This window comes from Oxyura jamaicensis, chromosome 18, assembly GCF_011077185.1.
Source record: "Oxyura jamaicensis isolate SHBP4307 breed ruddy duck chromosome 18, BPBGC_Ojam_1.0, whole genome shotgun sequence".
NCBI lineage: Eukaryota > Metazoa > Chordata > Aves > Anseriformes > Anatidae > Oxyura > Oxyura jamaicensis.
In genome coordinates this window covers 12,103,618-12,119,599 of record NC_048910.1, presented here as the reverse complement: position 1 = coordinate 12,119,599, position 15,982 = coordinate 12,103,618, and the positions used below count along the sequence as shown (strand labels likewise).

Genomic DNA, 15,982 nt, shown 5'->3' with positions numbered 1-15,982 from the left:
TTAAGTAGGCTGGCTGTGTGCGCGGGGAAGTCTCAGGTTTAATGTTATTTTCTGCGTTTGGAAACTGGCGTTCGCGTCCGAGCCAAGTCACGGTGCAGCGGCTGCACGACGCCCTGCCGTGCCCCATTTATGCAGAGGTTCACCTTGAGCAGCAGAGCTGCCTTGAAGAATAACGTAGAAAAGATTATTATAAATCGGTATAAGTAAGAATTAGGCTATGTTAGGAAAAAACATTTCAATTTTGGGGCATTAGCTGCGGGAAGCCTTTAACGTGGGATAGATGGGCAGTCACAGGAGGGGTATGGGTGGAATCGGTCCCGCATCAGGCAGGCGGGAGGGCACTGCAAGGCTTCGTGGAACCCAGCCTGGCTTTCTGCAGCCGGGCAGGACTGAGCAGTGAGATGGCAAGGTGCAGAAAACCCTCTGTTCTTTGTATTATGCATACCCTGCATATCGACTGACGGCTTTATAGTGAGCTCTAAAACCCCAGTGCTACGACTGCACTGACTGTAGTTTATTTTACCTCTAGCAGTAACTCTGGCACTGAATCACGCACGGACGCGCAGCGCGGTCTCCGTGGTGTGGAGCCTTTCTGGAACCAAGACAGAGCTCCTAAGCTGCAAGGAAGTGAAAGATCAGGACTTCAATTTTGCAACTTTGATAGGAAATAAATTTATCCTTTTCGGGTTTTTTAAGGAGGAAAAAAATTAATCTCCCTGATGGGAAATACCAGAGTGCTTCAGCATGCATCATGGTAAGCACATCAGCAGCTTGAATCGCTCCCGAGCTGTCAGCTTTAGGTCTCTCTGTTTCTTGTAGAGGACCAAAGCCTGAGGTGAGTTTCCTGAACTCAGCACCTGGCAGCGTTCAGCACACCGGTGTTTGCGAGGCAGATCCTGAGTCAGGTCCTAGTTGGGGAAACGATGGCAAAAGCACTTTGTCACAAACTCCTTGAGCTTCCGCAGCTCCTGCTCTTTCAAGCATAACTTGCTGATACCCTGGGAAAGGGGCCGCCGACTTTGGCGTTTCATCACCGTTTGATTTGTTTCCGTCCCATTCAAGGTAAAAGAAAAACCTGTAATTAGGCAAAGGCTCCAAGGCAGAGCCATTCATTTAAGCACAAAATCCATAGAACTGTGGGAATCACTTCATGCAGCCGATCCACACCGGCGTTTCCCGGCGGGACAGGAGTTGATGAACACGGTGAATTGGTTTTTCCTCTCCAGTCAGACTCATCCTGGGGAGGTTACCGGTACCACGTGCTAACCAGTGAACGTGTGGGTGTTTTATTTATCCTCTGAAAGAACTAATTCCTTCCTGAAATAGATGGGACAAGGGTGGGAGAAGCGAAAAAGCCTGTGCTTTAGTGCCGCTGCTTTTAGTGTTGGGTTTGAGCCGTGGTGCCGGCAGCGCGGTCCCCTGAGGGGAGGTCGGGTTAGGACCTGGCTGGCTCTTCAGTCGGGCTGGTGCTTTCCAGCCCCGGGCTGGTGCCTTCCAGCCCCCAGCTGCTTTCCCCTGCTGTTTTCCCAGACCCCTGCTGGCACCTCGCTCTCGTGTCACGTTGAAAACAAGGTGGAGCTGGTGTAGGTCCTGACAGTACTTCTGAAACCCTCAATGCACCCTGGACGTTGCCTCGAGTAAGGGAAGTACGTGGCTGCTGCAGATCCCGTCTGCAGAGGATGCCTGTTTCCTCTCTTGAAGACGATTCCTGTCAAGACAAAATTAAAGCACATTTGGAAAGTAAATCTGGGAGCGTGTGATCAGCATCACTGCTTCAGAGCAAAACTGTCTCACTTCAACCTTCAGCATTAAGCACTGGCCAGAGTCCGTGGCCAAAACTCCTGGCTAATGCTTCTGGTATTTAGCCCAAAACGTTTGCTTTGCTTGTTTTGCCAGAACTCCTTTCTGTGAAAACCCCTATTTCTAGAACTTTGTCAGGGTTTGGTCAGTCCCGGAGTTTGTGGTGTATTGGAAATTGCAGTATGTAGAAAATACAACGACGTTAATTTTTAAAGAAGTGCATAGGAGAAAGGCTGGCTAAACCAATGAGCGTGCTGTAAAAGACATCACTCTGCCTCTCGTGTGGCGAGCTTACAGAAGGTAGCAAAACTTTCATTTTTGCTCGCGAGCAGAATAACGAGGGTAGTCTGGATCAGGCCTCCACAAAGTTATTGCTTTTGACAGGAGCTCTTCAGCGAGCCACGGAGGTGATCAGAAAATCAAATCCCCACCGGAGAGGCGGCCGACGTCCCCGTCAGCAGCTCCGTGCCCGTCCATCGCGCTGCACCAGGCGTTTTGGCAGCTCTCCTGCCACGGCTGCGGCAGCTGGGAGCAGCAGCTACAGCAGGGGAATCGAAGTCTGTATTGCCTTGTCTGGTGATTGCGCCAGGAAGCAAGGACCCCTTGGCAGACACCACAAAATCTCCCTCATCAACACGTAAGGGAAGGCAGGGAGGGCCAGCACGGCCTTCAGGTGCAGGAACAATCCGGGACTGCTCAATAGCTGCAAAGCAGGGGAAAACAAGGCAGAAAGCCTTTTCTTGTGTGTGGGGGGGGTCGGATACCAACAAGTTCCAGAGGTTCAGCCCAGCACAGCGTTCAGTGGGGTCGGCTTGTGCTGCCTCCTGCACTAACTGCTTGAAAGCAGCTGCTCGGAAAAGGAAAGGAGGGGACAGAACAGCGCCGGGACATGGCCGTGAATGATGATGGAGGAAGCAGAGGAGGGGGACAACAGGAGGATATTCAGCCAAGGGGCAATGACTCTGAAATGTGGACTGTGCATATGGCAGCTTAAACGGTGTTTGACAAGGCTTTTCCAACAGGAAAGGTAAATTCCTGGGGCAGCGTCAGCTCATGGGGGCCGGGATGCTGCAGGGCTGCCGGCAGGAGCGTGCTGGCGAGTGCGGAGGGATGCGTGCTGGTCTGCTTAATCTTAACACAGCCAAAGGTCTAGGAGTCTTTTTGTCACTTTAGCAAATTTTGGAGACGATAATGTGCTTTGGTCAACTGCAGACTGAACGGGATGGCTGGAAAAAACTGTGCAGACCCGCTGGAGACAGGCACGTGGAGGTGCGCGGCGCATCCTCTGTGAGGCACAAAGCGAGTGGAAGGGCCTGGGTGGAGAGATCTGGAAGGAACTCTTCGAGTCTGGTAGTTTTAAAAGGAAAATATTTTACTTTACTGTAGGGAGGGTTCTACATATTTTAAGGATCCTGGGGTTAGCTATTATTTATTCATTGATATTGATGGCGTTATAAAATATTCTCTAAGTTTTTACTACCCAAAACTCATTAATTAATGATATTAACATCTCCCAGTTAGAAATGTTGCACGGTAGCATGTTGTCCTTGCTTAGCAGTAAATGACCAACGTTATCAGAACGTGCATCATGCTGAAGACAGCCCTTCATTTCCCCCAGGAAAGTAGCCCTCTGTCCTTAATTTGTAAGCATTTGAAAAGCCTCTGCTAAATAAAAGATTAAGAATAAAAGCATTGCAGGGAAAAGTAGTATTTTTGTCCTTTTCATGCAAACTGTAGCTTCTTCTCCAAGTTTGCTGTTTAGCCTGCTTTGTCATAAAAAAAGAAAGTAAAAATACATCGCAGGGGAAAAAACCGTCGTGCCTTTTGTGCTACAGATGACTGTGCCTGGAGGTGGGAACTCTCCGCAGTTGATTAACACTTCTTCAGTCTCTGTTTCCCTGCCTGCCATCCCCTTTTGAAAGCTTTCCTTCTTGAAGAAATGAGCAGGATTCCCGGCAGTGGAGTTGAGGCTGTGTAGGCACGGGCCTATCTGCGTTGCTTTTTTGACAAAGCACTGGGGACAAAGCGTGTGACAACACAGTAGTGAGTTTGTGCAAACAAACAAGCCTTGAGCTGTAGTTTTTGGGATGATGACTTTGGTCTGTATCTCTGCGAGCTGCCTTTCTGTCAGTAACGTTTAATTCAGCTCTGGAAGCCCCCGGCGACGGGATGCAGTCCTGGCAGCTTGCGCAGCCTGGCGTCCAGCTGGAGCCTTCGGAGGCGGTGGTGGGCACGCAGCGGAGGTTTTCATGCTCTTCCTGCACGTTCTTCTCAGGGACCTTCGGTTTCTGTCATTTTGTTCTGGAAAGAGACCTTATGTTGGTTTTTAGCAGTTATTAAAATAGCACCCTGTCCCACAGAGCATCAAACGAAGAAGTGAGCTGCTCCTCTTCCCCCACAGCTGACATCCCACACCGCAATCAGCTGAACAAACCCCGAGCTTTTCTTGTAATTACAGCACTTACTTGCCTGGTATTTTTTCCATAACAATGAAAAAACTCTTGAAGATGTTACTTAATAAATTAATAAATAAAATACCGGTCTAGTTTGTTACAGGGTTACCCATTTGTTGTATTATGCATGTGAATGATGTGTAATAAAGCCATGCCTGAAAGTCCTCGGCTGACAGGTCGGTGATTGTCTGCTTATTTACAGGCTCCTTCCTCTCCTTTTCATTCTTCTCAGCCGTGTGTTCCTCAGTGTGAAAATGATATGTTTACAGTTTGGGTCTTTAGATCTACAGCCTTCAGTTTTAGGGTATGAATTCACCTCCTAATTGCGAGCTGCATTTAATATTTATGCTAAAGCGACGTGAGGAGTGTTCCAATGAGCCCGTTCCCCTTAAAGAAAGGGAAGTGAAACATTCCCAACCACTCCGCTTACGGTGTCTTGTAAAGATGCCAGCAGGCGGAGCGTGATTTAAGGTGCACGTTTCTGCACATCAGCACCTCGATAACAACACCGAAAGGCGAGAGAAAGATGGGGGCCGGGGAGGGCTGTGCTGAGATTAATGCAGCCTCTTATCGTTACTTACTGAGCAAGTCCCCGGAAGGAATGAGTGTGCCAGATCACCGCCTCTTGCTTCATATTTTTTCTCCGTGTGCTTGCTTTGCTCCACGGCTGTAATCATGTCAATGGCACCGTTCTTCGTACCCACCTTGCCTATTGACTCGAGATGCCGCATATTAATTGAACAGCACGATGTCAGTTTGTCAGGCTGCACAGATAAGGAAAGCGTTTCTATAGGAAATGAAGTTATTCATTCTCTTTTACTATCATATTTTAGACTTTCTGACCTTTGCATGTCATAGAAGAAAACTTAAAAAGCGTTAACTTTTGAGACCTTGGTTTAGAGACAGGCTCTCGATGGCAGGTTTTTGGAGAGGTTTGTGACAGTTGTCCTGCTCTTAGACCTGGTTCTTTATTTAATACGTCGGCTTTATTTTTTTAAGCCATTGTGATTCTGGATTCTCAGGCTCTCTCTGCATGTCTGGAGAAGAGAGGAAGAAACAGGCTTTTATCTTTCAAAGGACAGTTGAAAGACTTTTTATTATTTGGCCTTGCTTCAAAAAAATGCACTTTTGAGTATGACAAACTAGCTTACTACAAAAGCATCTTGAACTTAGTTGAGTAAAAATGTTTTTGAAGTATTGGGTTCGTTTAACGGTGTCGTTGTCCCCCCCGCCAGACGTAGCAGAGCTCTGTGATTTACAAGCTTGTGGAGCTGTTGTAGTTCAGAACAATCAAGTCGTGTCCCCAGCCCAAGCTGTGATAATACCGAATATCATTTTTTTAATAAAAAAAACAAGGGTCTGTTACCAAGGGCTCTCAATCATTTTGCCCTCTTCTTACCCAGCTGTGTGAATAGCAGATTCCTGGAACTTTGATGCATTTTCATCTTGCCAGTAGTGTTGTCACAAGGTATTAGAGGTGAGATTATGAAATGTAATAATTATATTCGTATGTCTCCTTCATTAGCGTGGGGGTGCACGCAGTCTGGAATAACCCGGTGCCTGCTCTTAACAGCTAATAGTTCAGAAGTTAACTTAAAGATGTCAGTGCTATGCTGAATTGCAAGTATGTGTACAGGTACACAGGAAAACCAGGCGCGGGTACTGAAGTGTAGAGATTTTATTAGGAGCTTTAGAAATTCGCCGTTCCTGTCAGCGCTGCCAACGAGTGAAGAGTGAAGGGAGTGGAAAGCAGAGCTCATTTACATCTTCCTTTTCCATCTGCGTTCTTGTTCAGTTGTCTGCTTGAGCCTCGTTGCAGCTTCACTTTCTTTGCCTTCAGCTCTGCTTAGAGTTGGCATCGAACTGCCGGAGGCAAGGAGAAACTCCAGTGCCCAGAACACCGCCTGGGCTCCTCGCTCCGCCGTGGGCTCGGTGGCCCCGTGCCTGTCCCCGACAGGGTTCCTGCCAGGAGCTCTAGCCTCTTGTCTGCCCTGGCTCCAGCTAGAAATGGCAGAATGCTGCTTAGGTTTAACATATTTGCAGAGATGTTGCTCAACCTTCTTTTGTGTCTACCTTTTTTATAAAAGGGATATATTTATGCCGCAAAGCTAGCTAGTCGGGGCTTGGGAAGAGCACGGGGCTGCTGTTAGGACCTTCCCCAAACACCCTGCATGGTGTTTAGCCCTGGGGGAATGGGTCGGGCCCCAGGCCTGTGGTGCACTCGCTCACACGAGGCCGTTTCTCTCTGTGTGTATTCCTGCACACCACGTAGCAGGCATGTTTTGTTTATTCAGGTTTCCAGTAAATGTGGGCTTTTTTTCCAGCTTACCAATTTATATAAATGCTTCTGCCTTGAGTAAGTACCCGCATCTTAAATAGTTTGGGTTTTACACTTAAAATGATTCTTGTGTTTTCTGTTACTAGGCCAGGTACAAGCAGAGCCTTGATCCCACGGTGGATGAAGTTAAGAAGCTGTGCACGTCTCTGCGTCGGAATGCCAAGGAAGAGCGGGTCCTTTTCCACTACAACGGACACGGCGTCCCCAGGCCAACAGTGAACGGGGAGATCTGGGTCTTCAATAAGGTGCGTCTTTGAGCAGCAGCGTTAAAACCAGCGGGAGCTTTTTGATTGCTCGGTTGCATTTTTGAGGTTTAACTGTGTTCACAGGTATCGGGTTCCGTCCTGACAGCTTTCTCCGTGTTCTTGAAGTTCCCAGAGACCAAACGGGCTGTCCCTGCCCTGCGGCGGGGCAGGAGAGGTGCTCTCGCAGGTGCCCCAAGGGTCCCTGCAGAACCCTGAAGAGCCAGCTGCTTTCACGCCTCCTCTGCTTTCAGACATAGCACCCCGCTGCTGCCATGCCTGCAGCAAGCAGGGAGGGTGCACGACGGACTTGGCTTTGCTGCCTTACTTCACTTAATAACAAGTTCGTACAATGAAGTTTGCTTCAAATCTCAACTACCTCTCAACAGCCGTTGTTCCCGCCCCATGGGGATAATGCACATGGACCATAAATAACACAGCTAGCTGTAGTTGTGAAGCAAAGGGTACTGAGGAGCCTCCAAGTACAATGCAATTGGTATATTTCATTTTTAAAGGCTCTTGCTGCTCCTGCTTAGCCACGGTTTGTACAGCCATGTCGAACCCGTGCAACACCTTTCTGGTGCTACCAGGTGTGACGTAAAGGTACTTTGCTTTCCCTCTAGTTAAGCTATTTAGTGCCTATTAAGGGTAACTGATTTAGAACGGAGTCTTAAGAAATTGTGAGGTACTGCTCGGAGCTGAAGAGCGCATCCAGCTGACAGAGGACTTGCACAGATTTGCTCCTATTTTATTTTGGGGACTTATTGAACTTCTTTTCTCATCCTTCCCGTGTATTAATTGAATGAGCATTCAATAATAATTTGAAAGGGAAGGGGAGAGAAAGTGCAAGAGGGCATCAGTTTATTCTGGTGCATCTATATTGGAAACTTGATTAGTATTCAGACCGCCATCCTAAACGATTATTTTGAAGCTGAATTTGGTGTTTCAGAACAAATAGGAGTGACCTTCTTCTTCCTTAATAGCCAGTGGGTAATAAATAAGCCAGTAAGAACGCCGGGCAGAATGTGTTACACATGGAGGAAGAGGAAATTACTGCTCAAGGAAGTTGTGTGTTGTGCCAAATGCTTTATTACGGGCTTACTGGGTATTTGCCAGTTTGCCTGCAGTATCAGCTGGGGGGAGTGTGGTGTGGACTCCTCTGGAGATCAGGGGCTGAGGTCTCTGATTTATCTTACAGGCTGTGGGGAAAAAAATCTAATTGTCATAAAAATGGACAGGTAAGGTTGAGACTTGGTAATTTTTGCAGCATGTTACCAAGTATTGTTTATTTTATAGAACTTTTAGAATATCAGAAATAGAACTTTTTTCATTTAAGCAAAGAATTAAATTTAAGGAAATAAAGGAAAAATAAAACAACAGCATTTAGAAGTCAGTGCTGAGGAATTCAGTCTCAGGTCTCAGCAGAGGGCCAAATGAGGATCAGTATTACAGCTGGCTTGAACTGAAATAATGGATGTGCTGAGATTTGACTGTGCTGACATTTTAAACATAGATTTAAAATGCTCATGCACGTACTTCAAGTCTCAGATATAATAGCTGGAAAGCAGACCTGAAAGGGACATTGAGATCATCTCAGCTAGGGAACAAATAAAAATTTGCAAGCAAATACAAATTATTGGATTGATTCTGCCTCCCCTTGAGGCTGGGCTGAGCGTTTTTCTCATGCTCCCAGAGCCCGGGGCACTGGGGCAGGTGGGAGGCGTCGGGCCAACAGCCGGGTCTAGTGCCGGCGCTGCAGGAACGCGGGGGGCAGTGGGACGAAGGGGGTGTAACGTCTGGTTTCCTTCAGTGATGGAAGGCAGCAACGAAACTCCAAGAGCCTGTCCAAACGTTTCAATATGCTTTTGCTCTCAGTTGGTAGAACTCCTTTTCCCTTTCCTTTTTTCCCCCTAGTAATCGGCGTGCCGCCGTTACAGGCTGATGGCAGGCCATGACAGACTTCTCCCAGTGCCTTCCAGCAGCCAGCGCTGCCGTCCGTGCCCTCCTGCAGCCCGCGTGCGTGCAGCGCCGCTGGCAGACCTGCGCGGATCAGCTCCCAGAGGTTTCTGGGGTGTGCGGCTTAGCAGACCTGATCCTCTTTCATGCTGGTTTGCTGCGAGGGAAGAACGAGTGAAAGCAGCTTTGCAGTGCTGTTCGTAGCTCCCATCAGAGAGCCTAGAAGCCCAGAGGAACTGAGTGCTGGTGTTCCTCATTTCACCCTTGTCTCCCGTACCAGATACCTTTGGAAATCCTGTCTGTGCTGCCACAACGCGCAGTTTTATTCCTCATCTTCTGCTGGAGGCTGTGGCTGGAGGCTTCCAGCTCCGGTAAAGCTCACGGTGCTGTGAGGGTCGCGGTGTTGCCTGAATGCCCCAGGCAAGTCAGGTTGGGGCTGGGGCCATCTGTGGCAGCTGGGGGAGAAGGGCATGGCTGCTCATAAGCATCTTTCCTGTGGCACCACAGATTATTTAAAGCTCCCAGCATGTGCCGGCAGTCTGTCAGAGACAGCAAATAGATGCAGTGGTGTAGGAGCACTTTGCAGAGATGCTGGAGAAAGGTCACACCGTGTTAGATCTTCATCAGCATCTTCTCCATAATTTCTCAAGAGTTGGTATTTTAAAATTAATTTAAGCTTCTGCCCCTGCACAGTTGGTTCTCTGGCTGAACTGATGTTTTAAAATGTTAATATATGGAGAATGCTTCTCTCATAGGCTTTATTCCCTACTCGTCTGAAAAAATATTTGCTCGTGTAACTGATTCAATTAATTGACACAGGGCCTGGCAGATGGACTAATGGGCTGTCAGAGGTGTCCCAGGAGCACAGCACCCCAGAATTAATTAGCAGATCGCCTCCTTGCCCTGCCAGAGGAGACCCTGAATTTGCAGCAGATCTCTGGACTGTAGGAAGCCTTCCTTGCCTGGCAGTACTGTATTCAGGAGAGATTAAACATGGTACATTCTGATAGGTAGATTAAAAAAGACAAAAAACCTTCAGGAAGCGTGATGTAGTCTGATGCACTTCGGCTTCCCATCCCAGTCCCTTTGTTTAGTTAAACTGAGTTCAAATGCTTCTGGAAAGGAGTGCGAAAGGGGAAGCAGTGCGGTGCCATTTGCATAGGGCACTCGAAAATCTAGTGGCTAAATTAACTTGGTCTTTAAAAACCGAACCTGCCTCCTCTCCTACAGGCGGGTTTTTGTTGAACTCAATTTTTATAGATTTTGCCGAGGTTTGCTTTCTGTAGTATAAATACCTTTGTGGTTACCTTCATCTTCCAAGGCTTGCCTGTGAAGTAAGCCAGTGCTTCTGATGTTTAATCTAGCCTGGCAGATGAAGGAGGTAGTAATAAGTAAATAATTTAATACTCATCTGTGTTCATTTCGTTGGAATTTATACCTGATCTATGTTTTGGAGAAAAAGCCGGTAGCGAGGGGCTCCTCTGGCTGCGTCTTGCTGCTCAGACTGTCAGAAGGCGAGGCAGGGCGCCTGCTCCTCTTCCCAAGCCCTTCCTTCTCCCCTGGAAACACACGTTCAGAAGTGCCCTAGCAGCATACAAAGGAAGGGTTGAGGCGGTCCTCGTGATGGGGTTAATTGGGCATTTTCTGGCGTTTTGGCAGCCTGGGACAGCGCCATAACGTGTCATGGTTACTGTGAGTGCTACTGCGTTAATAGGGATCAGTGTTCTCTGTAGTTCTGCTTGCTGCTGTTTTCTAACAAAATCCTACCACAATTTTATTTATTTATGTATTTATTTTAAAAAAAGAAGAAATCACGAACCACTTCAAACATGTTCATCCCGCAGTTCTGGGGAACTTCTCTGCAATTGTGTTAACAGAGCAGAAACTTTTGCTTAAAAAAAAATCCAAGGCGATGCTGAGGACAAAACTTACAAACACGTTTTTGGTACTCACAGCCCCAGCATGGCAGAAGCAAGAACAGGCATCAAAAGATGACTTCGAGCAACCATGCTAGAAAAATATTTCTTTTATCACTCCTTTTTTTCTTCAGACTCCCTAATTTATATATCATTAGCAAATTTGGTAAGTTGTATGGGACCCCCACAGCAAACTTGGAGAATAAAATTCTGCAGGTTTGAAATATCTCAGTAAATTTAAAGTTAAAACAATGTGTGTCCGTAAAACCTGAACAGTTCGGTATGGCAGAGCAGGTTTTTGATATGCAACTTAGTGTGATTGGAATGGGCTTAAAAGCAGGGTTGTCCTTAGAAATGGTCCGTGGCAATGCGAGGTGTATGCATCTTCCTTTCCTGTAACAATCTGCAGAGCTCCTAACTCCTTAAAACTTTTACAATGATTTTTTCCTGTTAATTTTAGTGAAACAACGCAAACTTTTCTATATGGGCAAAACCGTATTTTGAAGTGACTTAGTATTTCCGACCTTATCTAACATAGTGTTTAAGAGCACTTCTGTCTATATACGCCAATGTGTCCTTGAAAATTTGATTTTTGTAAAAGTTTACTGGTTTTATTACAGCTATTTTAAGTCTCTTGAATTTAAATGGGAGTTCTGGTCCCATCCATCATCCTGCTGATGTTAATAGTAACATCGCAGCTTTTCCTCTTGGTTTCGGGCAGTTCAGTGCTGTATGAACATGAGCAGGTTGCCCTCTGGCTGCAGATAAGGAGGATTATGCAGTCAGCCCCTGTACGTTTGGCTGTGACTATTCACGGGCTCAAATGGCAGAAAAATCCTTTAGTTTGTGTTTTCAGTTCTGCCACAGAGTTTGGGGTGTGCCCCTTACAGCTAGGCCTGATTTTTGATCCTCTTTTTAGATAAGAAGCTGTTGCCTCCAATTATTTGGTTGGGTTGAAGTGGAAGAGAAGGAACAAAATACTAATTATTTACAGAATCTGAATTGTTGGCAACTCACCGTGCTGAAGGCTGGCTTTGTTGGTTTTAGTTTTATTGGATAATTCTGAAAGTTGCGGAGAAGTTAAGGGCTGTAATAAAATCATGAAGCATCTCATTAAAGTAAGATGGGGCAGCTGCTCATGGGCTACGTAGTCTTAATTATCAGTCTTGATTTATTGATGGAGCATTCAGTTTAAGATGTTCTGCGTTAAATTGAAGACATCTGGTTAACATCCTTTATCAGTGTTGCAGAAATTTGAGATAAAACTGGACCATTAAATATTGGTTGGAATTGGTTGCGCGTATCAAAGCACTCTGTGAGTTTTAGGATTTTCTTTTAAAGTTTTTAGCATTTCAAACAATACCTCCATGAAATACGATGTGTATTTTGTATTGGAATTGGATTCATAGTCCTTATTAGTAGGCGCTGACTGGTATTTTTTCTTGATCAATACGCCCTGTGTTCAATCAAGGTTTTATTCCATGGTTTTCATCGTATGTATTTTATTATCTAACCAATGCAAGTGCTGTTGCTTCTCTGCCTCCATGTAACTCCAGTGTTTTTTTTTCCTTCTTACAGAATTACACTCAGTATATTCCTCTGTCCATCTATGACCTGCAGACTTGGATGGGCAGTCCTTCCATTTTTGTCTACGATTGCTCTAATGCTGGCCTTATCGTCAAGTCATTCAAACAATTTGCACTACAGAGGGAGCAAGAGCTGGAGGTGAGATCACAGTCTATTGCAGGGGTTTTTCTTTCTGTTTGTGCTTAGGGTTAGGTTTAAGCTTGTTTTGCTATATGCAGCTGAAAAAATACGTTTCAAACCATGTTGAAAGCCATGTTGAATTTGGAAATAATTTTGCAACTCCACTCTTTCTGGTTTGGTTTGCTATCTTATTAAAGTTTGAATGTAATGTTAATAGAATATTGTAATGTTAATAGAATGAATTTGTGCCCTGATGGCCTTCTCTGCTGCGATGAACGCTGAGGTGAACTAAACATTTTTGTTTTAGATGCAGAAGTCTCGTATCTGGGTATTGTATTTGGATGCACTTGGTGTTTTGTGCTGTGGAGTGAAATGTACAAATGTACAAACCAAATTAGATAAACCTGATGCACAGAGGGGTTGTCACTGGTGGTTTCAGTATCAAACAATTCATAAGCTGAATGTGTTTCTAATGGAAAGGTGCCTTTAATTTTAAATGTAATTACTTATAAATTTATTGAAGTAAATCTGAAACGCAGAGAGGAGGGTAAGAAGTCAGGATTCATTGTGCAGCAACCTGGGGGATGGCAAGATTCTCCAGTGCCAGATACTCCTGCTAGCTCTGGCCTGGAGAAAGCACATATTTTAAAGGTTAACTTTTAATGCTCTTGTAGTTCTAAGACATTGAATTAAAAAAAAAAAAAAAAAAAAAGACTTAAAGGAAGAAATATTAATTAATGAGGCAACTGGCTGTCGCGAGTGTGACCTTCAAGCAGTTACTAATGTCCCTGGCTCTAGTTCCTTTCATTCTAAATTCCAGTTTTTGAAGATGCTTTTGTGGTGACTTTTTGGCAAGTAGAAATACTTTTCCAGAGACCAGCCTAGTAGGCTGAGATGTGTAGGTCTTTTCATCAGTCCTTCTCTTCTCAGTCAGTGACTTTACTGTACGTTGTAAAGCTAAGAATCTTCCTGCAGTCTATGAAGAACATGAAACTGCTGTGCACGGATCGATAGTATGGGTAACAGATGCCTGTTGGAAGTTACAGTCCTTTAAGGTCAAAGAAAATGTCTGGTGCTCATATTCTGTTCTCCTTTTTCAAGATTTTCTATCAGCCCACAACTTTCATTCCAATATTTGTTGCAGTCTTTCTCTTCTCTTTGTAAAATTAAGCCCTTTTGGATTTTTCTTTTGTTTTCTCATTCTATGCCTAAGCACGTTAAAAACCTTTACCCTCCCTTTCCCTGCTTTTGGTATGAGTTTCTTTTTCTCCTTGGCTCTGGCTGGACTCTAGAAGGACAGCAGCTGTTCTGGAAGGAAGGCTGCAGGTGGCTGCTGGTGGCTGCTGCCTGGCAGATAAATTGCTCAGGTGAAGCTTGTGCAGGAAAAGCTCCCCTCTGTAAGTCAAACAAACCAGGTACAAGGGCAGCTGGTTGCAGTGAGGATGAGCCCAAGGAGTAATGTCAGTCTTTAGTCCAACAAAAATAATACATTTTATTTGCTCAGTTTTCTTATTTTGTCAAAACATGTGAGGTTACATAGGGAAACTGTTCTAGTGCTTATTCTCTTTGCAACATAAATTAAAACTAGAGGTTAATTTGATTATGAAAATACTTTCAGATCGTATGTCAACTTTCCATTCTGTGTCTTTAGACTTCATTAGCTACTGAAAACTCACCGAGATAAGAGCTTTTTATTAATGGAAAGTAGAAGACTTGGTAACAGAGATGGAAGAGTGCTTGCAGAGTCATACAAAACGTGGATGGCGATGAATTGGAATGCTGCAAATGATTGCACTGGCCGAATTCATGACAAGTGGAGTAAAGCTGCAAGTGGTACTCAGAGGGGCTGCTAGGGTGATCAAGATAATTGTTAGCCCATCTTACTGAAAGGAGATTAGAGGAGCTTGCTGTTTTCCTAATCTGTTAGAGCGAAGGCAGGGGGAAGGTGTGGCTGTGTGTACAAATTCATTGAAGGATAAGCTTACGGGAGGGAGAAGTGTTTATCTTGCGGTGTTGCAGTTAACATATACATGATCAGTTAGGTCTGGTATGTGATCTTCATGTACCAGGCTCAGATCCAGCCACGGGTGTTTGCTTATTTGTCATGCGTCCCTTTTCTGGCTGGCACAGAGCACGGGCCAGGCACCGTCAGATCATATAGTTCCACCAGAACTGTAAAAATTAATTACAGCGTACTTACAGGTGTGCTTACAACCCCGTTATAGCTAGCTTTCATTGTTCATGGAATATAAAGGCTAGTATTCCCTCTTAATGTGAAACCTAAATCTTGTCCAGGCTTCAAAGAGAGGAAGCACAAAAAGAAATAAGTTGTGAGTGATGGGAGAGCAGTTAACGCTTCTCGGAGATACCTGAGAAAAGATAATGTTGTAGCACTGCGTGGTACCTCGTCTTCTGTAGAGAGAGGCCTCCAAAATAGCACTTGAATAGTAAATAATAAAAATAAGAAAATAATAATAATAAAAAGCCTTTTGTTAAAATGAAGATATTGCTGATCTGTGCGAGCGGAGAGCTGCGCAGGCAGAAAGCAGTCTCCAGCAGGATGACGGTGGTGACTTCGTGTACCGGAGGCAGGAATCTGTCGTGTCTCATCCCGGTGGGCACATTGCGACTGTCAATATGTTTTGTCTTCAGCAAGGCTACTTCGAGGGAGGTGAGGGTGAAGGGCCGAAGATGGAGCTCAGAGGCCAGAGGATACCAAAACCCGTACGGATACAACTGTTTTCTGGTGGGATGGGAATGTGTGTATGTGGAGGCAATTTTGTCACTTGATTAGAGCTGCATAACGTGTAATTAGATGTCAGCAATTAAGCTAATAAAGTCTACCAGTCCCTACCATTCACAATATGTCACAGTGTTGCCAAATTTCAAGTTAAATGCCGTTTATATAGGGACTGGCGGCCTCCCAGGACTGTGTGAGACTTGGCTGTGTCACAGAAATATCTGTGTTTTGTTTTAATTTCCAGCTGTGTGGGCAGTTAAGTTACGGTCTTGGTTGAATTCTAGCTAAACAAAAGTATGTATTTTGCAAATAAGATACATTGATACATTGGCCACATGATGTGGATGTGGTGGCGTAGTAAGAAGTGGGATACATTAGTTTAAAAATTAATTTTTCCAGTTGGTCCTGCCCTTTTTGGGGGGCAGTGGGGTGTTGTCCTAAGATTTCTAACAGAGAGCTATTATTTTCCTTTTCCAAAAGACATTTTTCACAGCTGGAAACTGACCCCAGCTGTCCAAAACTGGAGTTCCTGCTGTTGCTTTCCTGATCCGTGTCCTGTTTAGCACCACCCAGCACAGCAGCAGTGCAGCCAGCGGGAGTGCTGGTGGCGAAAGAGGGAGCAGAGGCTGCCTCGCAGGGACTGACCATAAGAAAACGGCAGGGAAATGCTATCTACAAGGCTGGCAGAAGCCTGTGTAGAAAACTCTGTGCATATATCTGCCTTGGAACTCTGCTTGTAACCTGTAAGGGCAGAGAAGGCAGTGGGTGCTTTTAATCATCTCATTAGCTAGCCCTGATGATTCTGTGTCTATAAACACAGCGTAATTCTG

At 45.4% G+C, this 15,982-nt stretch overlaps 1 protein-coding gene across 2 annotated transcripts in view; it reads left to right on the top strand.

Moving 5' to 3' along the window:
- The window catches only part of RPTOR (regulatory associated protein of MTOR complex 1), a 138,737-nt gene that overhangs the window by 27,308 nt on the left and 95,447 nt on the right, over window positions 1-15,982 (top strand). For both annotated transcript variants that reach the window (XM_035342512.1, XM_035342511.1), the window contains exons 4-5: window positions 6,678-6,836; window positions 12,284-12,430. In XM_035342512.1, the coding sequence (XP_035198403.1) occupies window positions 6,678-6,836; window positions 12,284-12,430 (306 nt within the window). The remainder of the gene's footprint in view (window positions 1-6,677; window positions 6,837-12,283; window positions 12,431-15,982) is intronic.